The sequence below is a fragment of the Plectropomus leopardus genome, chromosome 16 (genome assembly GCF_026936395.1).
Source record: "Plectropomus leopardus strain MGB_pleo_1.0 chromosome 16, ASM2693639v1, whole genome shotgun sequence".
NCBI classification, from domain to species: Eukaryota; Metazoa; Chordata; class Actinopteri; order Perciformes; family Serranidae; genus Plectropomus; species Plectropomus leopardus.
This window is the reverse complement of record NC_142191.1, coordinates 24,333,594-24,360,527: the sequence shown is the minus strand read 5'-3', so window position 1 is coordinate 24,360,527 and position 26,934 is coordinate 24,333,594. Positions and strand designations below refer to the sequence as shown.

General features: G+C 38.4%; 3 protein-coding genes across 10 annotated transcripts in view; 1 reads left to right on the top strand and 2 right to left on the bottom strand.

Annotated features, from left to right (window-relative positions):
- Positions 1 to 675, bottom strand: part of LOC121955129 (uncharacterized) — a 38,642-nt gene extending 37,967 nt beyond the window's left edge. For 2 of the 5 annotated variants that reach the window (XM_042502949.2, XM_042502947.2), the window contains exon 1: positions 271 to 675. Coding sequence is in view for 4 of the 5 variants with exons in the window: in XM_042502947.2 (XP_042358881.2) it covers positions 271 to 289 (19 nt within the window). In the remaining variant the exon portion in view is untranslated. The remainder of the gene's footprint in view (positions 1 to 270) is intronic. The other 3 variants (XM_042502951.2, XM_088089498.1, XM_042502950.2) reach the window with 2 other exon arrangements.
- znf512 (zinc finger protein 512) lies at positions 638 to 26,934 on the top strand. 3 transcript variants are annotated; one of them, XM_088089501.1, is made up of 17 exons: positions 9,933 to 10,204; positions 10,513 to 10,673; positions 11,955 to 12,088; positions 12,222 to 12,277; positions 12,497 to 12,555; positions 13,355 to 13,920; positions 15,185 to 15,274; positions 15,865 to 15,969; positions 17,305 to 17,429; positions 17,525 to 17,611; positions 17,791 to 17,889; positions 17,993 to 18,160; positions 18,833 to 19,030; positions 19,222 to 19,323; positions 19,748 to 19,810; positions 20,597 to 20,695; positions 21,544 to 26,934. In XM_088089501.1, exons 3-17 carry the CDS (start codon positions 11,989 to 11,991, stop codon positions 22,270 to 22,272), a joined length of 2,646 nt encoding a protein of 881 aa, XP_087945627.1. In that variant the 5' UTR covers positions 9,933 to 10,204; positions 10,513 to 10,673; positions 11,955 to 11,988; the 3' UTR covers positions 22,273 to 26,934. The 3 variants fall into 3 exon arrangements, with proteins under 3 accessions (XP_087945626.1, XP_087945627.1, XP_042359890.2); XM_088089500.1 differs by lacking the exons at positions 9,933 to 10,204; positions 10,513 to 10,673 and adding an exon at positions 638 to 773; XM_042503956.2 differs by lacking the exon at positions 10,513 to 10,673.
- On the bottom strand, positions 2,871 to 6,715 carry LOC148186897 (uncharacterized). Of its 2 annotated transcripts, none has more exons than XM_088089502.1 (6): positions 6,589 to 6,715; positions 6,326 to 6,351; positions 4,465 to 4,665; positions 4,148 to 4,350; positions 3,932 to 3,971; positions 2,871 to 3,642 (listed from the first exon to the last, which is right to left on the bottom strand). In XM_088089502.1, the coding sequence occupies exons 1-6, from the start codon at positions 6,624 to 6,626 to the stop codon at positions 3,548 to 3,550; spliced, it is 603 nt and encodes a 200-aa protein (XP_087945628.1). In that variant the 5' UTR covers positions 6,627 to 6,715; the 3' UTR covers positions 2,871 to 3,547. The 2 variants fall into 2 exon arrangements, with proteins under 2 accessions (XP_087945628.1, XP_087945629.1); XM_088089503.1 differs by having other exon boundaries at positions 6,496 to 6,678.

The following is a 26,934-nucleotide window of genomic DNA, read 5'->3' as shown; positions in this document are numbered from 1 at the left end:
TGATGTGGTTAAATCCAGCAAGAAGCACAGTGTTGATGGTGACAGATCCTACACGGCACTGTCCATGTCAAAGGGGTCTTAAAGCTGCATTACAAATAGCCGATACATGATAGCAGCATATTTTTAGATACTTCCAATCATGAACACACACCAGACAGCACAACATCGGAGTGCAAAACAAAACAGCCCTGCAAGAGTTTCATATGTATGTTATTAAAAGCTTCCTTTATGCAATAAGGTGTTGAAATTCTTGATGTAGTAATACTTTACCTTCAACTGTTTCAGTCATTGTTTCAAAATAAAATTCCAACAGTAAATCCTTTGTGCAGATTAAGTTGCCATGAAAACAAAAATGTATGGTAGATCCTCAACCCCTCTGTGTGATTTAATCCCAGTGTTTAATTCCAATCCAGCAACGTCATGTGAGGATATATGGAAAACCTGAACTCACTGGTAACGCTACACCACTTTCTTCAGTCTTAGTACTTAAATCTGCATTTTTCTTTTCTTGTTCCAGAAGTCAAAAAAATTTCCAAGTGATTGCGAGGTGGTCCAGACAGCTGACTTCCGTCCAGTGGATGAAGCTGGGGAAACAGACAGAGACCAAGTTAAGATGGTCACTGTCTTTGCCCTTTGCCTGGTTGGGGCTATGGTTGTAGAAAGCGCCGCCTGCCCCCACCCTGTACCGGCTCTGACAGAATTAGATCAACCACGGGGACTGACGGACGGTGGAAGGGAAGGAGGGACAAGAGATTGGAAGAGAGATCTTAAAGGTAACTCTATCCCACCAGCCAATGTTGCTGCTGGTGTCACATGATGTCAGTGTGGACAGTAGTATATAGTTATGCTGCAGAAAAGTTATTAGATCTAAATCTATAGTCAGTCTTATTTCTTTCCTTTTTATGGATTAGTGAAAGTCTGAATCGAATTAGGTGCTGTTACATTCAGGCCGTGTTTCTGAGCCTCAGGCCCGGAGTTATTCTTAGAGCGGCTCGCTGCTGCTGGTATTCTGCTTCGCCTTTTTAGGCCAGAGGCGTGACCTCAACACCCCATCCACCCCAGTCCCCCCTCCCAATGTTAACTAATCCCCCTCCTGTAGACCCCCTGTGCTCAGTGCAAAGCTGTCATCAAGTGGAGAGAGAGAGAGAGGGAAGATCTGAAAGGCAGTTCAGGCAATTTACTTTAAGTTAAATCAAATTTGTAGTGTTGAAATGGCACTGCAATTACACAAAAGAGCTCAGATCAGTAAAAATACAAAGGAAACACAAACTCAGAGTCTAAGTATGCTTCAGACAAACTAGGTCATGCTATCCATCGTCCAAAGGTAAAAGTGTTCATACCTGTTCCAAACGGCCATCACACTGCCTCCCGTCCACTAGACAAATCTGTATCTTTGTTTCTGTTTGTGGATTTAACTTGCTGAATTGTACAAATGGGAATAACGCCACACGTTTTGCTTGACGTTGTCATGACTTATTGTGTGTTGGTTTCAGAAGCTGTTTGATAATCCAATGATTACTTTGTTAGGCTCATATGGAGACCTTTATTCTAAAGCTGGTGCAAATGTTCAGTCATTCCCCACTAAACACTGCGGGGTTCAAGCTTTATACATGTGATCAGACAAATGCACCACCAGGCTGTCACTATGAACCAAACCTTGTCTCTGAGGTGATAAGTAGACGATTCAGTTGCAGAACCAGGCTTTGTTTTATACTGTGTTTACACAACCCAGCTTTAATATTTGCTTACTAAACTGGACTGAAGTTGTGGTGACAGGTTACATTAACTAAAATGTTTGCTCATTGATCTGGCACTCATTTTACTGAGCTGATTAAATTCCCTTGTGGATGCTTACAGACTTAAATCTTGAAGCAATTACTGGGCCAAGGTGTAAACTTGAAATTAGGGCTGTCAGCATTAACGTGTGAATTGCGATGCGATTAAGGTCTGTGTATGAAGCACTTTTTTTTTTTTTTTTTAATCACGTTTCACACCAGCCAAAATTCTCATCTTTAAGAGGCTGTACCAGCCTGAGTTTTACAGCAAGGTGATATTGAGAGTGGTATCATCTGAAACAAGACCTAAGGTCAAAATTATACTCCAGAGTTAGGCTAAATTTTGGCGATGGAGAAACAGCATGGCTATTCCACAGGCTCTGTGGGTACACAAGCCTCTTCTTTACAGACATGTCCACTTCATGCTCGTCCCATGCCGATTTTGCTGCCATTTGATTTCTAATAAAACAATCTGGTAAGAATTGTTTTACATTGTCAATGGGGATTTCATAACTGTGTTGAAATGCAAAATAATTAAAAACATGGTTAAAAAACGCAATTAATTATGATTAACTATTGAAATTCAGCCAGTTACAGATGTTCATTGTTGGGCATCAGACGAGGCTGTGCAGAACTTCTCATCTACACCCTGCAGAGCACATATGAAGTGTTTCCTGAGCATAGCAGTTTCATTTTTGTTTTGGCTCTACAGCTGGCTGAACCCACCCTAACCAGTTGCCAGAATAATTTTTTGCATTGTGCATTTCTGAAAACATTTCTGTGTTATTGTGTAGTGCATATGTGGAAACTACGAGTTATGTTTAAGCATATATTCCCACACATATATAAACTGGCTAACTTCATACTGAGACCTACTCACTTTATTAAAAAAAAATTGTAGTATTCTAGACTTAATTTTATCAAATCAGGTTTAGAATTTGAATCAAAATCCAGTTGAGTCTAAAGTTGCATTGCAAAAAGCATTTACATACCATGAAATTTCCACCACTGCTCCTGGGTGGCCTCGGCCAGAGATGAATTTGATCCTAAAATTACATTTTTGCACATTCAAATTAAAAGAAGTGTGAGCCACAGTTGGAACTTTGTTTTTTTTTTATTAGACCTTGACCTCCTTTGAATAGAAATCCATTGCATTTGTTTACCAGCGATGCAACAAATTTACAGACATGCGACAAAAATACATTATATTCACTTAGGACAACACAATACTTACAAACACGTCACAAAACTAGAAGCATAATTAACAGCGTTTTGAAGCATCTTTGGCCGTAACCCCACCTTTACATTTTCATTACACAATTTTGTCCCCAATCGCTCACATAAAATTACATTACATTACATAGTTCGTTTTTCAGTGCCAGTACAAAAAGGAGGAAAAATTACAGCAAACAAAAACCCTTTTCGTGAAAATTTGTGAATGTCATCACTGTCTTAAGATAGACTTAAGGGACTTTTTAACTCATGAAAGTTTTAGGTGACAAGTTGAAGGGAATTTCATTGTTAAATCTTTAAAAAAAAAGTCCTCTCCCTCTTTTTGTCTTTTTCACATTCAGACACTGCAGATTTGTAATTCTTCCATCATTTACCCCTGTATTGTGCTGCAGATAAATATTAGTGATCGAAAGCTTCATCCATAGCATTGTACAGCAAATTATTTTTTTCCCTGCAATAATCATATATTGTGGAAATACTGATTAGATTCCTGTTGGTATTGTCATGCATGTAAGTGACAGCCTAATAGATGTTCTTAATTACTTCTTGACAGTCAATATCACAGCCACAATGATTCCCACACACACGAGTCCTGTAAGTGCTGCAACAACCAGCACGGGGTGCTTCCTCAAAACTAGAATGAAAGAACAGAACAGAGTCATGTGGCATAATTTACAAATAAGACGTGTGTGTGTGTGTGTGTGTGTGTGTGTGTGTGTGTGTGTGTGTGTGTGTCCTTGGTGTGTTTAAGTAATTTTATAATGATTCAGTTTGTCTTATCGAATATAGTAAACTTAAAAATTTAAGGCAGCACGGACACTAAAATATCTTAAGTCAAAACTAATAATTTATTTTTTTAAACAGTGTATGGTCATCTTTAACATAGACTGACATCTGAAGTTCATGGTTACCATCATACTTACAATTAAAGATTTTATTCCCGCTAGGCTGCCAGGAAGTGTACTGGAAGATGGAAAGAAACAGAGAGTAATAATATGAGTAATATGAGTAATAATAATGGTTTAAAGGGAAATTGCATCATTTTAGAGGTATGATCACAGTATTATCACAATATCTGTTCGCTCAGCATCAATTTTGTACAAATTATTTTGTATTTGATCAGTAAATGTAATCATTACCTTTGAAGGTTGGATTCCAAGAGCCTTCTGGACCTCTTCCCATGCAATTTCATTGCGCGTACTGTTCAGGAAGTTGCCCTCATAGAACAGACTGTCCACAGTGAGGATGACATTCGGTTTGGTCACCTGTGTGCTGCTTGGAGCTACAACATGGTCGCGATCGAAGGTGTGATGCATTACCACCAGAATAATTTTTTTATCATCTGTAAGCACATAACACACATTTTTATCATTGCAAAATATGGAACTTGGAACAGATTGGTGTCCCCATACAAGTTTGATTCATGAGAGTTAAACCGGCCAACCAACATTCCTACCTGGAATGTTCCCAAGTCTCTCCAGCGCCTCGCCGATGTCTGTTCCAACTCGTGAAGAGACGGGACAGAAAACCAGCAGGTAGTCACTTTCTTCAGGAAACTGCATTTCAACTTGGTCAATTCCCTTGAGGTGTCTAACAAAGGCTTGGTGAGCATTGTTGGTTTCTCCCGCCACATGGACAGAGAAGGTTCTCAACGGCGCTAAAGACAGAGAGGAATGCTTGAGACAAGAAAAGATCATAATCTTCAGAGTGATTTCTCTTTCTCTTCTTTCTCCTTGTTGATTAGATTCAAACACACTCTGGTGTGTTCACCCATTTGATTTGGTTTGTTTATGATGGTGTGAAAGCTGTGAATCAAACTCGGCTAAAGAAGCTTAAAAAAAGGTGTGTTTGTCTTTGTGTATGTTTAAATAATCCTTGCCTCCTCCTTTAGCCACGACCATAATTTTATGGTCCAAAATGCCTGAGTGTTGCCCTTTATCTACCTCTCTGTTGTTATTAATCACATACAAGGCCCTGTTACATGGTTGTCTCTGTTGGTTTATCACTATGAGTAACCCCTCTCAATTTACCAGTTGTCAGCTGATGCATTAATAGTATCAAAATATTGGTAAGAGCATCTTTAAATGTCAGCCTCTATATTTTTAACTGCAATTTATTCTATTTAATACTGAAATAGTGCAATCTTGACAAAGCAACACCAGTGGTGAAGAAAGTATTCAGATCCTTTACTTCGGCAAAAAGTCCTTAATTCAAAACATTCGTTACAGAAGGCAAACAAATGTTTCTAACAAGATTTGTTAAGCAAGATAATCTTTTTAACATGAACACCATTTTTACAATTTTTGAAGCATGAATGCAATCACTAGAGGCAAAAAAACTAAGGTTAGGTTATAAATAAACTATACCGTTTACAGCTGCCTTTTTAGTGACACCTAAAAGCTTTAAAATTCATGAGTATTAACTGACTTTTTTTTGCCAAAATAAAAACATTAAAATCTCTGATGCTTGTGTTAACCACAGACCTCATTTCTGGCACCTAACCAAAAACCCATTTAGAAAACCTACTAATTTAAAGACCAGGGAACCAAAAATGTGCAAAAATGCTCACTCATGCCTGTATTTTTTTGGACCTCAATACTGCAGCACTCTGTGGAAACTAGACACACTTTCTGTTTCTGTTTCTTACTCCTTTTTTCAACATGCGTCATGAAGTGAGGCAGGGAAAGACAGGACTAAGGGGTGTCCCTAAATAATACTTTATTTATTTGACATTGAGCCAACTCTGCAACAAATGAAAAAACCTGGGACAATGAGAATTAACGCAGCTACTCTGTGTGAGCTGTAAACGCAGTCAAAAAGTCTTCAATGTGCAGCAAGAGGATGTCTTGACTGGTTACTTGACGGAAGCAGCAGTCAAGTATTTTTGTTTCATTTTTAAATCTTCAACCTTTTCTGCAGAGTTGGTCACATTGTCACAAGGGAGCTCCTTGTACTTGACACCAATTAATGAATTCACTTATACATGTGGAGAAGCTGGAAACAATGTTATTTATAGTAGATAAATACAGATATTTTGTGGCAAAAATTGAGAGCCCCATGAACCCAAACAGCTATAGCATGAAAATTCAGTGAGTTGGTGTTACAACCATGCACGGTCTCCCCTATTCACTGTTCAGTAAAACATTCCCTGTCAAGTGTTTAACTATTATATATGATGTTTTGTATTAAATACTCTAGTACAAATATCTTGAATTTGTTCTTAAGTACAGTACTGAGTAAATGTACTTAATTGCATTCCACCACTGAAAAATATGCGTTAATTAAAAAATTTTAAAAAAGTAAACTTGTTTTCTTACCAGTCATCTGTCTGTGGCTGTTGTCTCTGTGGAAGAGATAAAGAAACCTTTTGTCAACACAATGAAATACAATAAAAAAAACAGTGCTAAACAAGGAATTGCTGCATGTGCGTCACAAACTTTGTCATAGCTGCTTGGCACAAGCTTGATGCAGACACAGTTAACGTTACCTTAGAGGTCTATAGCCTACGTAATTCCGAGTCATGGTCAGCAGTTCACAGCCTCGCAAAGATTATTGAAAACCTTTAAAGTTGCTTACTTACGTAAAAGATTGATAATTTCTTGTTAAAGGCTCTGGCATTATTTGCTCACACTTGACAGCAAAGTAATCATGGTACCGCCCTGTGAGTGCAGCACTTTCACTTTTGTTTTGACAAGCCACGTGATCTTTTCAAGCTGACCATTAGAGAATAAGTGCGGATACAGAGAGAGAGAGAGAGAGATGCAGCTGGTTAGATGTGAACGCAGCAGGAGCAGGGAGTATCTGCACAGTCGGTGCATTACATGGACACTGGCATTGTCTGTCTCCTCACATGGAGGGGGTGTAAGCACGAGGGGAAAATAGCTCTAAGAAATATAGTAAACATGTTTTCATTTTTAACCCGTCCAAACTGTTACAACATGTCATCATTTCAGGAGAAAGCCACAGACCACAATTCCTTCTTGCAAGTATGCAGTGAATTTTAAGGCTCAACAGGCACGTGCAGAGATGGACACCAGGTGGTGCTCAAACACTTCCTGTTGTGCCTCCTGATTAGATACGTGCCCTTTTTGCAAGACTTATTGTTTTCCCTCTTTTCAAAATGCATACTCAAGTTTGTTTTCATTTTTAATTTTTATGGCATCATTTTTTAATTAAAAGTATGTTTCAATGCCTGCGAGATCCACAAGCCCACTTTTTTCTTTTTTGCTTGAGCACGTGTTTCAGCTGATTGTGAAGCTCATGTGGACAAAAATGCAACTTTAAATATTAGGGTTTTTTAGGTTCAAAAAATAGATTCAGTTGTTAAAGTCTGACATAAAAGCATCAATTTCACCAAATGCCGAATCCCATTTAACTCCTCTGGTGCAGCCAACCAGCTCTCACAGAGAGGCTGCTGACAGGAGGACCCGCCCCCCTGATCTCAGCGCTGCTCACTGCTGCTGCATTCATGGTCTGCTCGTAAACTTCTGTGACTAAGTGGTGAAAACTGAAATACAATTGGTTGCTGCATCCACAATTTTTGGTAGAGCAAAAAACTAAAAGGTAGATTTTCATGTGTAAAAGTTGTATCAGCAGCATGAGGAAGAGCAGATGTTGCAGTAAACTGTATGAGGCAGTTTGTGATGGCTAAAAGTTAAAAAAAAAAAAAAAGTGGAACAAATTCATTTAACAAGTAATTAATCTTTATTCGTAACACCGCAGCAGCTCATGTCTCTTCTCTCTCCTGAGCATTTGAGTGTTTGTTGTTACTCACTGAGCTCCTGCTGTGTTTGGTTGGAATTACATTTTGTGCACTCGCAGCTCATGATGACTCACAACTGAGAAACACTGTCAGAGAAAATTCACTCTTTCCATGCTGTAACCACCATATTGTTTTGTCTTGTTTATCTGAGCTAACATAAATACTGCATGTTTTTTAAGATGTAGAGGAGTCGGAGCATAAAGTAGCTTCAAAATATTGCCTTGACAATACCTCAAAACTGTAAGACTTGAGTAAAAGCACAAAGGCATTAGTGGATCAAGGTTTTTTAACCAGAAGTCTGGTGGAAGGTAACTAAGTTCATTCACTCAAATATTGTCAAAAGTACAACTCTGAGGTGTTTGTACTTTACACTAATATAATTGTAGAAAAATATGTATATTTTCAGCGTATTTTGCAAAGGGACAAAAAGCAAAAAATATTTGGGGAAATGTAACACATGTCGCAATCACCCTTGGGTCATTTTCAACTGTCCCCATGCTTGGGGTCAACATTTGACTTCTTCCACTGAAATTATTTTGTAAACGATATGTCATATGTAATTATGTTTAAATGTAATGGGTAATTAACAGACATATGTAAATTTGATATATAAACATTTGGTTAATGCTGTTCAAATAGTCTCAGAGTTACTGAGAGTAAACTTAAAAAGTGTTTCAGCTGTCCCCAGTCTCTCCTGCTTTAATTGAAGCGTGACTTGTTCAGGACTTGTAACTTAAAGTTGAAGACTTTGGACTTTTCAGTCTTGACTCAGGACTTGAGCGCAAAGACTTGGGACTTACTTGTGACTTGCAAATCAATCATGAGGCATGTTTTCTTCAAATATTGCCAAAATTACAATATTTAACTTAGCTAGAAACTGAAAAAAAAAAAAAAAAAAAAAAACAAAAACAAAACAAAAAACAGATATTCTTTTTTTTGACAATCCCTGCACACATTATGTGTGATGAGTGCTTCTGTCAGAAAAAAACATGGTGACATTTAAGCTTAAAATAATCAATCAAAATCACTTTATTCTGCATCTCATACAATGTGGCCAATTAGAAATGGAAAAAAAAAATTTAAAATTGGAAGAGGGCATTTAATAACCAGCATGCATGACAAGCGCAAAACCCCAAAACTTTTCAACCACAGGATTTCATCTTTTAAAAATCTTTTCACTTTCAAACATTAATAGGTAGAGGATCATGCATTTTCCACAAGTCACTCAGAGAGGCTCAAGGGAAAATATTTGTAGCTTTGGAATGGGTCAAAAGAAAAAAAAAGTGACACCCAAGTCCCATAGACTAAAGATGGACAACATGATAATTCCCCATAAGTGTAACTTTTCAATCATTATCGCCTCCTGGTGTCTGACTGCAGTATAGGTCATAAAGCCCGCATCTCAAAGATGGCCTCTGACACTGAAGGTAGTTCTCATCACCCTGAAATTTGTTCAGGTGTTTGTTTTTATGATAAGATCTGGTTTAAGGAGTTACTCGATTCTACAAAAAAAGGGATTGACAAATGTGATAGACAATTCATGTGCTTGCATTCAATGGGCTGTGTACGCAGTTGATTGGATGGGTGTTTTGGGAAATCCCTTACTGCGCAGACTCCGGCTCTCAATGACATTGTACGTCAAAACATTGTGACGTACAATGTTGACTATGTGCACTTCATTATGTTTGTTTTATCACACTGTGGAGGCATGTTGTGCGCAGCATACGAGTCCAAAACAAATTTCCCCATGGGGACAATAAAGTATATCGTATCGTATCGTATCGTATCGTATCGTATCGTATCGTATCGTATCGTATCACCATTGCAAGATGGCAGCGCCCATATCTCGGATATTTTAACCTCACTTAATTATAGCGTCCATCTTCATATACACTCTATGGTACCCCTTCTTTGACCAATAAAGAAGAGTCCCTTATAAACTGTAAGCATATGTGGTTAACTACAGTAGTAGTAAGTACAGTATTAGAGTAAACATACTCAGTTACAATCTATTCCACCACTGTTGTATATAGTAACAGTAATACGTGTAAAAGTGTGTTATATTGTGTAATAGCACGTACAGTGACAGCAGCTTAGGTCAAATCCCTTAGCGAATGAGGCTGATGGGGAGAATTCCCGACAGGCCGTGAAGGCAGCAGCAGATGCGGGTCTTATTTGTTCTGTCCAGCAGGAGGGCGTTCCGCTCAACAACACACAAATACACAGCGGTGAATTATGCCGGTGTACGTGCCTCATATTTAGATGCTGTCAGAGCTTCTGATTTTATCTCGAGAGTTTGTCTAACTCCCGGATCGGGCCTTCCTTCATGTTAGCCCTCCTGGTGGTAGCTCTGCCGGGGGAGAGGCGACAGAGGAGGCCGGGCTCGAAGACATGGAGGCGAAGCGTCTTTGCAGAGGGAGTGAGCTGTAGGACGGTAGGCTCTCTTTGCGTTTCTTCCCCCGTTAAGAAACAATGAAAGGCGGACAGGACAGGTTTAAGGTGTCTCCGTGCAGAGAAAACGGCTTGTTAGCTCGCTAGTTGTGCTGTAGCTGGACATGTTTTCCTCTCCGACGTCGTCAAAATGTTATTTTTTGTGTCCATACAGACAATGATGGTCTTTGCCTCAGACCCATAATGGCTATTTTTTAACGGTTTACAGGACCGAGGAGAAAAAAAATATGACCACTTTAACTACATTATAACTATTGGAGATTTTCTGCCTGTTTGATATCCTGTGTTCAGTTTTTCGACCATTGAAGCAGCAGGTCAGTGGCCTTCAACGTGACAAGGGACACATCCACATACAAGCAGCGCTCAAATGTCAAGCATGATGGAAACACAACACTGTAAACATAACGGAGGCTGCAGCCCGCAGCTCAGCCAGGCTGTGCGACTTTAAAGCGGTGGGTCCAGACTGCTCCAGCCACTGCGGCCACATTTGACTTGAGTCATTTGTCAGTTCAAGTTTCACACATTTGAAAAAAACACATTGAATTTAGTGGACAAATTGTAAAGGACGCATGGGCTTACAAGAGAATGAAATAAAATATGTTGTAAGAATAAAGTGCAATTAGTTAAAACCAGGAGCGTTTATAGGTTTTGTGGAGAAAAGATTTTATTTAGTCTTTTTTGGGGTTTTTTTTTTTCTTTAAAATTTTACATTACCTTTTTTTATTTTAGGTGATTGTTCACACACACACACACATACAAATATATATGTGTATATATATATATATATAGGTTAGGGGCTTTAAAATGAGGGTGCTTCAAATATTCTTAAAGTATTTATATAAATACAGATATTTTGTGTATATTCTCAGCACTGCAGAGGGAAGGTTTTTTTAAATTAGTTCAGGGGAGGAATATTCAGTTTAGTAGTAGCTGTAGTAGTAGTAGTATTAGTATTACTATCACGTTTTGGTTTGAGGAATTAGAATCTGAACAAAACTTTTATCTGTTTTATACAGATAACCAAATGGGCAAATTAAGAATTACTATCATTGCATTGAGAAATACTTTTCAAAACATCAAAACAAACAAACAAAAAACAACCTTCAGTACTTAATGACTATTTGTATCATTTGGTTTAGACATAAACTTAAAGGGCAACTATGGCCTTTTTCAAAATGTATGCATGCAATTTTCTGTGATCTAAGACAAAATCCATGAACAACTTCCTCCCAAATAATATGGAAATAACATACTAGAAGTCATGATATAGGTGGCGTTCCATCGATGTCTTGGTAGGCATTTTTAAGATAGTTGTCAATAGTAATAATTTGTTGTTACTGAATATTAGAAGCGGTTTTGATTCTCATTTTTCAGTAACAGTACATGGACACCTGCTACGCTTTCCCGCTCTCTCTTTCTGGTGTGCTGTTCTCTGCTACTAACCAAGAAAAAAGAATTTGTTGTTGTAGTGTTGCTTTATTTATCTTTTAACAAAAAATCAACTTAAACACCCCAAATGTCAAGTTTTCCCAGTGGTATGGAAAAATCATATCAAATGTCGATATATTTCTAGTTATTGTATAAATTTCAGTATCATGTCAACACAGTCTCAGGACACAGCGTTGTGATTCATCGTGTATAAATCACCCAATTACTTATTTAAATGATGAGGAATTATGTAACAGCGTTTTAAGCTTTAATAGGATGTTCTGTCTTCTTTCTTTTCTTTTCAGTGGTGATTTCTCCGGGAGTGTTGGCACTCCTAGAATGGACTCTGAACACATCGGAGGGGATATGTCACCTTTGTATGTGCCAAGAAAGAGAAAGTCAGTCCAGTCACAACCTAAAAGTGGAGTGCCATGTCCAGGTAAAGATAAAAAACTTCATTCAAATCATTGTGAGCAGGGCACAACTGACGGTGTGCTCCTTCATAGCACTAAAAACCCTCCATTGTGTGTTTTTGTCTCATTTCAAATCAAGTTTAATATTCTCTCCTGCAGTTGTTCAGCGAATACCAGAAAGAACCTGTGAATTAAACTCAGCTGGATATCCCAAGGTGAGAATGAACTCGTAAGATAGATGCAGAACATGAATCCTGTTGCATGCGGTAAAGTTGTCTGCAAGCAAACTATGCAGAGGTTATCAGGACAGTGCTGCTAATTAGAAGTGTCTGAATGTGGTTTTCAAAGTTTATACTCTGCTCGTACTCAAAATATGATAACTTTGTGCGCACATTTAGATCTCCACTTCACAGCTTTGTACTTGAATGTTTCAGAATGACGAGTCTGAAGCTCAAGATGATCTAAAGATGAAGAGAACTTACGGTAGAAAAAGGTAAGAGACTCCTCGGCCTGTTGATTTGTAGATGGTAGATATGCATGACAGATGCTGCTTACTCAGTATGACAATGAATGTGTCTCTTGATGCTACGTACATATCACAACTAAACAATGACATGCAGCTTAAATAGTGCACAATTTTTTATAAATAATGGCTTTCAAATGCGTGTTTTTACACTTTTCAAAATGTCAGATATATAGGGAACGCATGTCATGAGCCAAGGCATCCTCAACTCTCCTCCAAATTTTTTGATTTTGGTTTTGAAATTTATGTCAAACATGTATAAAAGAGAAATGATCACACAAACAAGTGGGCAGACAGAAAAAAAGTAATATTTACAGGTAATAAAAAGCATAAAGAAAAGAAATGGTCAATCACTTGATGATTTGGTTTACATATTCTAAAAGGAGTGAGGAGAAGTACTTATTTAATCCCACCCCTTTTCCATAAGTCACTGGCTTATAATTAACCAGCTTCTTTGTTGATCTAAACCCATACTCGACTTAATTTTCCTAATATTGTCTATGTATGATATTTATTACAATTTATCTTTGTCATACAAAAAATACTTGTAATTATCCGAGTGATAAACATGTCTCTTGGGAAACGCAGCCTCTTTGATGAACTTTTGTGAATAGAACATTTATACAATAAATATGTGTCAGACCTCATCTAAAATCTTAAAGTCACACAATCCTGACTGGTGCTCAGAAAGTGCTTTAAAAGTCCAAAATTACTCTTAAAAAATTAATAAGAGTGTTGTTGTGGTTTTTTGGGTTTTTTTTTTTATCAGGTATGAGGACCTCCAGAGTGTTTCCATAGGAACAGTAGATTACCCAACCACCAGCTGCTCAGTGATGTCATCGGGTGGCCTGGCCAATGGGGCAGACCCAGGGTCCATGGCTCCGCCCACTGCAAGGCTGCCTCCAAGACTCATAGGGAAGGATGTTTGGCCTCAAGGCCCAGAGACCAGCAGGGAGCCTCAGGACCACAGCTGGAACTCCAGCAGGGACCGAGGCCCAGAGGCCTGGGCCCCGGGGAGAGACCGACCTCAGGAGCAGGTGTGGAACTCCAGCAGAGACCGAGCAGGACACTCCAGTCAAGACCAGGCATGGATTCCAGGCAGGGAAAGGGGTGAGACTGGACAGGACCAGGCCTGGATGACGGGCCGGGACCGAGGTCCTGAGCAGGGCTGGGTGGCCGGCAGAGACCGAGGCCAGGATCAGGCCTGGAACGCAGGGAGGGATCCGGGAAGGGACCGGGCCTCGGCAGGGCCAGAGCAGGCGTGGGGAAGTGGACGAAGCCAAGACCAAGGCTGGAGCAACACGAGCAGAGACAGAGGACATGTCTGGAGACCTGGTACGTCCTGATACACATCAGATTGAGATAATATCAGCCTGTTATTGATTCAGTTTTCACATTTTGGTTGTAAAACACATTACGACATGACATTTCACAACTTAACTCTAAATTATGAGATTGAATGAGTTTAAAGACTAAAGTTGTCATTAAACCAGAGCCTCCTGTACTTTATAATACTACAATGTTATACTGCAGGTCATAAATAAATAGTATGTAATAGTATTTGAAAAATATTAAATCCTAACTGTATGTGTGTGAGTGTTTTGGGGTTTTTCTAGGATGCAATTTTGAAAAAAATGTGTTGATACACTCTTTTTGGTAGGGATGTCCAGATTTTTGTCCCCGATTCCAAGTCGTTTGACATTAAGCATCTGCCGATACCGAGTCCCGATCGGATACTTGTATTTACCTGTATAATATAGCTGCACAATGCACTGTTTAAGTACTTTAAAGTTATTAAAATCAATCCCTGTGTATGTTTGACAGTTTATTAGCTCTGTATGCAAAACAAGAAAAACACATGCAAACAGTTCCTAAGGGTTTTTAATTTAATTTTTCCAAAAATAAGAAAGTAAACAAATGAAAAACATTTGTATATGCTTCTTAGTATTAAGAGCAGCATTGTTTTTTCAACACAATAAAGTAAACAAAATAAAATGTCTTTAGAACTACTTCTCAAATCCACTTAGTTCAGCATTTGTTTTTTCAAGAAAATAACAAAGTAAACAAACTAAAATGTGCCAGAAATTGCTCACAAATCCACTTAGAGCAGCATTATAATTAAATCCCAGAATACTATAACTGAGTATTTTACACAGTTCCACTTCAAAGTTGTGTTATAGCTGAACTTTAACATTCGCAGTCACAACAAATAAAGATCAGTCACAGTTCTGCCTTTGAGAGTATTATAGGAAAACCAGTTCTCAAAAAATGCAAAATGCAAAAACTTAAATTTCTCTTAAAGTGATGTAGCAGGTAAAAAATGAACATGAGAAAAATCAGTTTCTACTTATCGGAGCAGGGGCTTTACAACAACACCTGAATGCTTTCAATTTACGACACCTGTGTGACGGTGGAGGTAAAGAAAGATCTGGGCAGGGCACATGCTCATAATAATCAATCCCAGTCAATTAAAAAAGCATTGATCAGGCACGATACTGATCCTTCTGATCCGACTGGGACATTCCTAACTCTTGGATATGTTATGGGTTTTTTGCTTTGTTTTGAAGACTGATTTTGCTGTTCATGTGTTACTTTAAAGACTTGAACATGAAGAGAGTCCAGAGAGCGGACACTGAGCGAAGCCCAGCTGTTAATAACTTCTGTCAGCCACCAGAGGGCAGAGACTCCTGTAAGTTACCATCCAGTCTGACATTTAATGGGTGAGATGAAACACTTTTGTCCTGCAAAAATAAAGACCAGTTCAGTCGAAACAGATTATTCGTTTTTTTTTATAAAAAGGGAAGAGAAAAGACTGCTCTGCCCTGATTAAACATGAAGAGGATTGATTTCTTACTGGCAGCAGCTAGAGAAGACCCTTGAATGTTCGGGTGGAGCCACTGACAGTGCTATTGTTTGATCAGCAGAGGGCACTTTTTCATTTCATGTCACTGACAACACTAATATTTTGTCTACTTAACTGATTAATGAACATAAGAACATAAATCATATTAAGAAATATCGGGATGACATTAAGCGTTTGCAGTTGTAACATTTTTGGCAGCACTAATCAATAATCCCTGCTGTAGGATGTAACTGAAACTATTTGCACAAAAGAAACACAATTGGAGTTAATATAGAGAGCATAATAAGATGATAAAGAGCAGAGATGCAGATTGAAAGCATTTGTTAAATAATATAGGGGATTTTTTTATGAAATGACAACAGAAGAACCAGCAAATGATTTGATCATGATCAAGTCATCTGATGTAAATATTTCAGGTTCAGATGCAGCCAGTGTTGGTGAGGCATCGACGGCTCAACCCAGCGAGGACCAGAAGCCCCCGATTCTCTCCACCAAGAAGGAGCCTCCTAGCTACCCTCCAGGTGAGACAACCACCGCTGATAATATTTGAGTATAAAAACATGTTCCTTTCATGTTATCTGTGCCGCTCTGTATCAGCTAAAAGGATTCCTGACAGCTTGAAAAAAATGTATTCAGGTCTTTTTAAGCTTGCATATTCAGTTTGGTCCATATTCAGTTTGATGTGGTCACACTAAACCTTTGTGCATAATAATTTTATAAGCTGTAAATTTGTCTTCTTAATTTAATTGATCTGTTGTTTTACTGGGTTTTTTTTTGTTTGTTTAATAACTGCCTTGTAAGGTGACCTGGAGTGTTTTGAAAGGCACCTACAAATAAAATGTATTATTATTATTATTATTATTATTTAACTTTGTCTTTGTTGTTGGAGATAATAGATACAAATTTGAAAATTGTGAAATGAGTTGGTTTTTTATTTTTTATAAACATAATAGTAACATAAAGACTAGTAGTCTGGATTTTTTGAGGAGGGTTGTATGAGGTATGAGGTACGTATGAGGTCCATAGTCAACCTATTACCTGCAGTAGGCGGCATCCGGCACAACCCCCAGTTCTGAGAAGCAGCAGGAGGCCCACATGGAAGTATTTTAGCCAATAACAGCCAATATCAGTTTAACTGTATGCTGTATTGAGAGTGTTTTCACTGCTTTACTTTTCCGACAGACAGCGATTTCTGATGAGGAACTGTTTGAAAATGCTCTTTTCAAAGCCATTTTGTACTGAGCAAAAAAAGTGATTTCACACTGCAGAACACAGGGTCTACAGCTGCCTTTAAACGTTATTTTGTTCGTGTTGTTGTGTGAGTTTGATGTGTAAAGTTTAGATTTACCAAAGTCACATGACAACACACACTAATTGAATGATTGAGGCAGTGGTACACCACAGGCTCCTGTGAACTAAAATGACTGTTTTTCACTGAAGTCTGGTGGCTTTGGAGAGAGCATAGATGTTGAACTGGAGCCTTTAACGTCTTCCCTGTTGGAAGCAGCTGTCTGGCGAAGAGTAAAGCTGTGATAAAACCTGCAACACAACAAACACTTAAACAGTTGTAGATTGTTTAGGTACTTTGTTTAGGTTTCTAAAATAGGTTTTATAGCTGACCGCATCCACAGCAGTACATTGCTTAGCTTCTGTGTCTGACTCCAGCCTGCTTCTTAGATACGAGGGCGTGCCCACTGACATCTGTTGACTATGGATAAGAACCTCATATCAACCCACTTCAAAAGAATCTGACTATCCCCTTAAGTTAAAACGCAGAGTAACTTTAGGTAAGCTGGTCCTCCTTCTCAAACATTTCCACCATGCAAAATTAAATCTTTTTTGTGAACATCCACTAGGAAGCCAAGAGGAGCGCTGGCAGCTCCAGATTGTGGCCAAAGGCAGAGTCACCTGTCCGAAATGTAAAAGTGTGAGCAGGAAGACTGTGGAGGGGCTGAAGAAGCACATGGAGAACTGCAGACTGGTGAGCACCCCGTGTTTAAACACTACGTCAGTCTGAATTTAAATACCAGTAATTCATTTGGTTTAAAGTATGCCGCTTTAATGTGTTGTGTGCAGCAACCCTTTACCTGCCAACACTGTGGGAAACAGCTGAAGTCTTCAACAGGGATGAAGTATCACATCATGGCTGACCACAGCCATCTGGTGAGACCGATCAGCTCTAACCTCTATAGTCTTCAGTTTTTAAACTCTCCACATTGACTGATTTCCTCAGAAAAACAGCAGCATGATATTTCAGCTGTGCAGTTGTGTCATTCATAAAAGCAGTCGTCACTGCCGATTGAAATAGACACTTAGTTCATAACGTTTGTTTCTTCTTTTAGCCCTCAGCAGACGATGCGAAGGACCTGGATGATCGCGCCATCAAAGACAAACTGCGTAAAATCCTGAAGAGACTGGGCAAATTAAAATGCTCCAAAGAGGTGAACTAACAAATCACGTCCTCTCATGCTGGGATATTGATTAAGATAACGTAAGAAAAAAATGATGATTCCACGTTTAAATCATTTTTTTTTCTCTTTTCAGGGCTGTAATGCTGCCTTCACCAGCATCATGGGCTACGTGTACCACATGAAGAAGTGTGGGAAGGAGGAGTCTGAGCTGGAGAAGATGCTGCTGAATTGCTCTCACTGCGGGAAAACCTACAAGTCCAAAGCCGGTCTGGAGTACCACCTGAAATCCGAGCATGCGCCTGTGAGTCATGTGTTGTGTTTCATACGCTTATCCAGATGATTAAGTTTAAAAAAATCGTTTCATGTAAAGCATGTAGACTTTATTTATGCAAATCACTCCTTAAAACCTGGTTCGACAACCCTCTGACACCTGAGCAAAGTGGTTTGATTTCTTAAAAACGGGGGAAAAGGCAATGACCAACTTGGCAAGGAAAGTCCCACAAATTGCAAGAAATTAATGAAATAGTGATGGAGAAAATGACCTGAAAATTTGTTTTTAAAAGGGCAGAAAATAATTGGACATTTTTCAAAAACTAGGAAAAAAATTCCAGAAAAACATATTTAGAGTCATTATAGTTATACATTTCTAGTAATGTTACAGAAAAAAAGAAAATATGCATATTTTTTAATTTGCAGCATTTTAAAAAAAACTCTATATTTATTAGTTTTTTCAATTAAAACATACCTGAAAAAGAAAAAGAAAATGAAATAAAAATAAAAAAGGGGGGGGGGGGTGCCACTGCATACCATTTATAATTTTAATTTGCAGCATTTTTTTTAAATTTTTTGCTTATTTTCAGGTAATGGTGATGGTGTTTACTGAGTTGCATTGGAGTGAATCATAATACATTCAGATTTCTGTTGCATCCAATTTAATACAGTCGAAAGCTGTATAACTCCTTATTTCACCCAGACGCCCCAGAAGAGTGAGGAAGACGAGGCGCTGAAGGCCCACAGAGAGGCCAACCCAGAGAGGACGGCCAGCGGCAGGGTGCAGCGAGCATCGGCTCAGGTGGCAAATTTCCACCTTGCTGAGATCGCCAACAACGAGCTGCCCAAAGACTGGCCCAAGAGGAAGTTTCAATCCGACCTGGTGCCAGATGACAAAAAGGTGAGAGATGATCGTCTCAAATCTAAATGTCAAGTTTCAGGATATATGAGGGTGTCTTCGTTAATTGTGTAATATTTACACAAAGTAGAACGAAAGTGGGTTGACTGAGTAACTGAAAGCAGTTTGTAAATCTGTTTTCTCTTTGCCTTGTTAAACTTTCATTGACCTCTGATTTATGCTGGTCTTCTCAGTTGAAATATGCCCGACCAGGCCTGCCTGCCTTCAGCCAAGAAGTGCTGAGGAAGTGGAAGAATGAGGTGAAGCTGCAGAGGAAAGTGCAATGCCCCAACCAGGTAGAAAACAAACAGCAGCTGTCTCAGTCTCTGCCGGGGTTATGCTGTAAATTCAGTTTTATTTTTTTTGTTTATGTATCACTGCTATAACCTTTCTAGTGAAACAGGGTGTCAACACTGTATGTATAATAAGGTCTAAAACATGAGGTACCACGACAGAGGAACTGATCAATTTGCACATTTAGAAAGTTATTTGTAAGTGTATTTGTGTATTCTATGTATTTGTTCATTTGTTTTTACTATTATAATTGCTACTTTCTGTAGAAGTCCAGTTTGATCCTTCATATTTGGTATTTGCATTATTTCTATTTCATATTTCTCTTTACTTTTGTCAAAAAATATTTTTAAAATCTCTAAATCAGATGAAGTCCTTTTCTTAAAAGTGTTAGAACTCCTTGTGTAACTTCATTTGCGTCTGCTTCAGGGTTGTGGCTCCACCTACACCAGTGTGTCTGGACTAAAAGCCCATCTGGGACTCTGCACGAGGGTACATCACCTTTTTTTTTAAATCTTTGAAAGAAAATATGCAGTCCATTGAATATTGCAAGAGTAGTGCTAAATAGGTTTAGTGGCAGAGTAAAAAAACACCATGCATAGGAAAGTATAAATTGATTTTTTCTAATAAGTATTTATATTCAGTCTAAAAATAAACTGCTGATGTGCAGTGCATTTTTAAAGACAAACCAGTGCTGAACTGCTTAAGTTTTGGTGGCCAAAGGTCATGGTCACTCCTTCTCATTGTTGCGAACACAATATTTAAAGAAGGACTTGAAGAAGTTTCCTTAATTTGGCGCAAACGTCCGCTTGGACTCGAGAATGAACTGATTAGAATTTGATGGTTAAAGGTCAAGGTCACTGTGACCTCACAAAATATGTTTTTAGCCATAATTCAACAATTTCTAAGCTAATTATGACAAAATTCCACACAAACATCTAATAGGAAAAAAATGATGAAGTGATGGCATTTTACATCCAAAAGGTCAAAGGTCAAATTCACTGTGACGTAATGTTTTGCTAAATCACTTGTCTGGCCATTATTCAACGTCATTTTGCAGGAACAAAAGGGGAACATTTGGTCAGATACTGAATTGGTGACACTTATAATAAATTGGTAATACTATGCTGATTGTATATATCTTCTGTGCTGCCGGGGGAAAGATGTGTTTGAAGCGTCTGTATTTGTTTATTTGTATAATGTAAACTGTAACTGCAACTTGACTGAGGCCTACAGCTGCAAGGTAATAATTCTAGTTTCTTTTTAATCTAAATTCAGGGCGACTTTGAGGCTGGGAAATACAGATGTTTGATCTGCAACAAAGAGTTTAACTCAGAAAGTGGCGTGAAGTACCACATCAACTCTGTCCATTCGCAGGTAATCCAAAGTTCACAACAAGTATTATGGAGTTAATGTCAAAACAAAATAAAACATTTTTTTACAAGTGCTCTACTCACACACACAATGTAGTTTGCAAATGAAAAACATAAATAAAGTAATACAAAACATACCTATCAAAAAATACACAATATACAGTATTTCTACAACATCATGCTTCAGAAACAAACACAACATGCCTTATGAGTACAAAAAAAAAATCCACAAAGACAAAAAAAAAAAGTAGTGACTTTTGGCGCATGAAAGATGCTGGGATTTTCTCATAAATGTCCCAAGTAATTTAACTCCACAACAGCAGGTGGCACTGTGGGTCAATTTAAATAAAACTGTTTTTTTTTTGGATAAAAAGCTCAATAACATTTATAATTCTCAACTGATTGCAGTGAGTTGTTTTTATATTTATGGGTTTATGATCCACATACAGAAAGAAAAAATAAGCGTTGTCTGTAATTTGATCTAAGCTCAAGATTTAGAATATAATCCCTGCTGGATGCTCAGAGGAGGAGTTTGTGTTAGACTGACATAGACTTAATTACTAATATGGTGGAAAATAATTCATTGTCACAAGGAATTTAAAAAATCTCAAGTCTGTTCTTCATTTGCAAATTACATTGTGTTTGTTAGTAAATCGTAGGGCATTTGTACAGCATGTGTGGTTTGTTTGTTAAGTTTTGGCAGGATATTAGCTTCATAAAGTATCTTTAACCATGTGTCTTGATTATGATGAATGACTCCTCTGTCTGTTTAAAGGCAACAATAAATTCAAAGAGTTCCCCTCCTGACTTGTGTTTTCACTCCCCCTCTCCCCGCTACATGTCTCTCAACAGGACTGGTTCGTGACAAACAAAAAGGCCTCCAAGAAGTTTGAGAAGTTCCTCAAAAGCCAGCCTAAGGAGTTTGTCCATAATGTGGACAAGCAGATGGTCGACCACTACCACCATCATCATCATCACCTCCAGCATCATCAGCATCACCACCACCACCACCACCATCAGCAGCAGCAGCAGCTCCAGCATCAACCCATGCAGCACCCTCTGCAGCCACTGCATCACCTCCAGCATCAAACCCAGCTCCTCCATCCAGAGCACCAGAACCTCCCTGCGCAGATGGACACCCAGCTCCAGCAGCCGATGCTCCACTACACCCCTTTAGAGCCTCCTCCTGCACCGATGTGGGTGGATATGGAGCGGGGAGGAGCAGTGCCGGGAGCAGAGCAGGCCCCGATCGAGATGGAGATGGCAGATGTTGATAAACATGAAGAGGACAACGGCGAGATGGTGGGGGAGAAAAGGAGAGAGAAGGGGGAGGGAGGAGGGGAGAGGGGGAAGGCTGATGGGAAGCAGAAGGATTGCTTTGCTTTCAGCGGCGGTGAGGGTGGCGGTGGTAGCGGAGGCAGCAGCAGCAGTAGCAGTAGCAGCAGTAATACCGGCAGCTCGTCCAGCGAATCAGAGGTGGAGCAGCAGGACAGGCAGAGACAGATTGACCAGTGGAATCTGAAACGGCCAGGCAGCATGGAGCCCCACCCTGAGGCTGGAAAGGGACAGAGGAACACTTAAAAATACACCTAATAATGACACTTAACACTCGTCCTGCTTCAGATTTCAACAGAGGTAGAAAAAGTTAACACCAGGTGTCCGTCCCTACGTTATTGGCTGTGACGTAGAAGAAAACAAACCTGCGTTTTTAACAAAACTAACAGGTGAGAAGGCAGCTGAAGACAGAGCTACAGTTTGTGACGTAGACGTTTTTCGAAGTTGAAGAGATGATGGAAACCTTGAAAAGAAGCTCACTGAGTCAGCGTGGATGTGAAACTACACACACTTCTGGTGTAGAGGTTGTTTCTCCATCTTGAGGTGGTTGTCATTGTTAAGCCAATGTAGTAAACTGTTTATCCGTGTGTTTATCTGTAACAGATTCTTTTCAACTTTTAAGTGTGTCTTATTCTTTTTAAAAAGTCTCATAAGCCCTTTCTGTCTTTTATGTTTACCTTAAAGGGGAAATAGTTACTTTAACATGAAGAGAGGCTGCTACAGCAGAGTATTTTATTAGGCTTGTCTAGTCTCTCTCCCTCTGAAATGATTTTGTGCCTCTTTAAGTATGATCTGTATAACTTCATACTACTCATCATCACCTTTACTTATGACTTAAAAGCCTCCTCTGGGCTAAATAATGATGGAAATGTCATTTTTGTAGTAAAATTCATTAGAAAATGAGTCCCAATACCCGGTACCTTCCTGTACTGTGTTTTTGAACGCAGCTTGGATCATGGCTGGCAACAGCGCGCCATCCTTGAGCCAAATCTGCTGGCAGCTTGTGGTAACATCTGCACAGTCGTCCCTGTAGTTACCAGTCTAAAGTGGAAACAGCCAACTTTCCTCCTCTAACGTTTCCAAATGGTATACTGTCGACGCTGCTGACGTAAAGACAACCAGATCGCTTTCTGTTATCCTTGGACCGTCTCCGGTGAAAGCACAGCACACCTCACTGTGATGACACGACACCCAGAAGTCACTGCTGTTATGTTTTGCCAAGAAATAGTTACAGCGTGTAACTCTGCCTAAAGCCACAAACTGTTGTGGTTACATTCCTATTTTTGTAAGATTAAACAATTGAAATACACCCTGCTAGTCAGAGAACTTTAGAGGTGTCGGTAGGTGTATTTATCTAAATCTGAGAAAGAATCCGTTATTTCCCAAAATGTTGGACTATTCCTTTAAAAGCAGCATCAGCCAGCTCACGTCAGCCTACCTCACGATACGTGCTAAGAAATGCTCTCAACACCCAGTTTCCCAAAGAAACAGAAAACAACAAAATAAGTTTTAAAAATATATAAATATTTAATGTGATTACTTACAGTTTAAATTTGACTCCAACCATGTGTGAAGCCAATCTCTGTAGTTTTTTAAGATGTGTTGATGTGGTCTCTTAAAAGATGTCAAGATTTCAGAATTGTTGCAGTAATCCATTTTTATTTTCGTGCAATTATAAAAAAAAAAAATTGAAACTCAAAGTCCACTTGCTTTTTTAAAGACCTTCTAAAAGCATATTAAAATCTCCCTTAGTGGATGGAGTTTGGTTTTCATAATGTGACCGCAGCATGATAACAACTAAGAAGTCTCCAGAAGATTTGTTTGAAAGCTCTGGAAAAAGCACATAAGTGGACCTTTAGTTACTGTTTTTGTTTAGTTTTTTTCATCCAACTGCTTTCACCATTTTTTAAAATCAGTTTTAAACATTATACTTACATTAAAATCGGTTTTAAACATTCCACTTAGGAGTTTTATCAGCAGGGAAACAAAGTAAAGCACATAAGCCGGTAAATGTAACCGTCAACATGTCGTTGTTGAGGAAGCGAACGGACTGCTGTTCAGGTGGTCAGAAACTGACACAAGTGACATTTAACTCAAATGAAGGAAAGCTAACATACCAAGCATTTAACGTGGAGGGTGTTTTTTTCTTTTCTGTTCATCTTTCAAAGACAGAACTGTTTCACGGATATTTAACCGATAGCATGTAGCCTAATGTTTATGTACTCTGTATTTTGTATCTATGGGGATGTATGGTTATGGATGGTTGTCGGACATTTGTTTGTGATGTTTTAACTCTTCTTTTCACAACTTTATAGCAGTTATGAATGTACTTGGTTACTGGTTTCCCCTCTGTTGTGCGCTTCTGTCAAGTTTCCTTCTTTAAAAAAGCATAATTTATCATTTTAGTTGAAACTAGAAACAAGGAGGAGTTCCCTTTAATCTGTTAATCTGTCTTAATTAGAAATATTTACTGTATCTGATTCTGTTTAAAGTGCTTTACCCCTTATTGCCCTCCATTAGATGCCTTTTGGAAGAGTTTAGAATAGAAAACCTCCTAGAACATGGGAAGTATTTCAGAAAAGTATGATTTTATTAATTGATGTTTTATTTTATTTCATTTTATTTTATTTTATTTTATTTATGTGGATGTCAGGCAGTGGTGGAGAACACACAACAAAGTCAGTTTGCTTTCTTTCTTCTCTTTCCTTCTTTATTTTTTTGTTTGTCGGTGCTCCAGCAGTCATTCAGTTTAAGCTGCATTTAGAAACAACAGGGCAGATTAAACCATTTTGCGGCTTTGAGACGTGAGAGGTGCTCAAGTGAGCTTCCACTATTTTTTTTATATATAAATTTCAGTCTTTCAATGAATTTATTTAGCTAATTTTGATTTAGATATGGCACTAATTACTTAAAAATATAAAAAAAATTGCAAACAAAATTAAACTTTTCATTCCTAGGCTTTTCAAGGCCCCTGTCCCATTGGGGCCCGGGGTAATCCCCCTCCCCAATATAATGCCCCTGCTCAATACTTCAGGGTCAGATATCAGAACAGTTTTTAAACTAGGGGGTCCAATGACCAACAGGGCGAGCACTGGGGCTGAACAGTATATCAGTATTATATCCATATTATGATATGAGACTAGGTATCGTCTTAGGTTTTTTATATCATAATAATGTAAGTGTTGTTTTCTCCTTGTTTTAAAGGCTGCATTACAGTAAAGTGATGTAATTTTCTGTATTTTTTTAGCTGTTCTGTTTTTTTGCCTTTACCTATTTTGTCAATGTATCCACATTACTAATTATTATTTATAAAAAATCTCACATATATTACATATTTTGTGAAAGCACCAATAGTCAACCCTACAGTATCGTGGAAATATCAATATCAAGGTAACTAGTAAAAAATACTGTTGCTCAGCCCTAGTTGAAACCCTGTCTTCTGATTTTTATTTATTTATTTTTTTCTTTCAGACAAAAGTGGCTGTGCAGTCTAAACCATCAGTGGTGGAAAAGTAACATTTTCATGGTAGCTCAGTCTATTGTCGATGCGCGCTACATCAACTATATAACCAACGATTTAAGATGTCTGATCTTTGTTTTATTTTTTACTTTAGTCTTACATTTGACCAGGATATTGCGGTTCTGTTACTTTCGTCTCTCTCTGTGGTGCTAACCATTTGTTGCCAGACTTTGTTAAAATGAAGTTCGAATGAGTTGCTGTGATGCACTTTTCTTTGTTCAGCCTCTGTGTATATTTCTGCTCGTACTAAATATCCACTTCTTCTAAATAATAATTACAATAGGATCAATATCACCCACGTCAGTGGCTCATAACCCTTTTAAACGAAGCAATATTTTTTTGCAGCTCATCATCAGTGATTCCAACCAAGTTATAACCAAGTCAAAGGCCTGAAGACTGCATCTTATAATTCACCAGAAACAAAGCAAAGGTAGAAATCTATTTTAATCTATTTTTTCTTTGTTTTCCTGATTATTATCTCACAGCGTCTTCAATTTCAAAATGTAAAAACTTTCAGAATCTTGCTTGCTGTTGAAATACTTCCCATGTCCACTTAACGCTTGTGACCAAATCTCCATCACCGTGCATGCACTTTGAACTGTCTGATGGTACAAGGGAAAGCGCTGCACAGCATTACCCTGATTTAATCATTGAAAAAAAAGCTTGGTATTTGAGTGAAATTTCACTCAAAATAGTAACAGTAATTCAATAAGCAAAACGTCATATTTCACGTGCTCACAGTCATTTGCACCTTGTGTCTTCCTGCTGTTACTTTATTTACAGTAGCATCTCTTCGTCTTAATGCCGGAGCACAGTTCTGTAATCCAGATTTAGTCAAAATAGAAAGCTTGTATTGTTATAATTTTTGTACTTTAGTGCCAACAGAGGAGTTGTCAGCTACTGTGGGCAATAGAACTGAAACAGCTGCATAATCTAACAGAATGTTATCAATGGTGATCGCAATAGTGAGGAATAGTGAGAGGCATTAAACATATTTCCAAAAACTGGAGGCCAACTTTTGACGGAAGTGTGCCGTATTTGCCTGATTTAGTGAAGGATGAAAATAATGTTCTGGTGTCTTGTGCCCCTAATCATCAGCATTCATACAGAAAATATACATTATATATAATCAAAGCCAGATTTGAATGAAGGTTCAGTTAGTAGTCTTGTATCGTTTATTAACACTCAAAGAAGGAACTTAATTTTTCAATTTTGCGGAACATAATTTATATTCAAGTGAACCTGGTTAGTTATGTTCTCAGCCAATGTTACATTACAAATCTGTACATTTAATATGTTATTACTTGTTTTTTAGAAGTTGCGTGCTGCTATTTCATAATACCAGCAATGTTATAACCACAGATGATTAAAAGTTTAATTCATGGTCA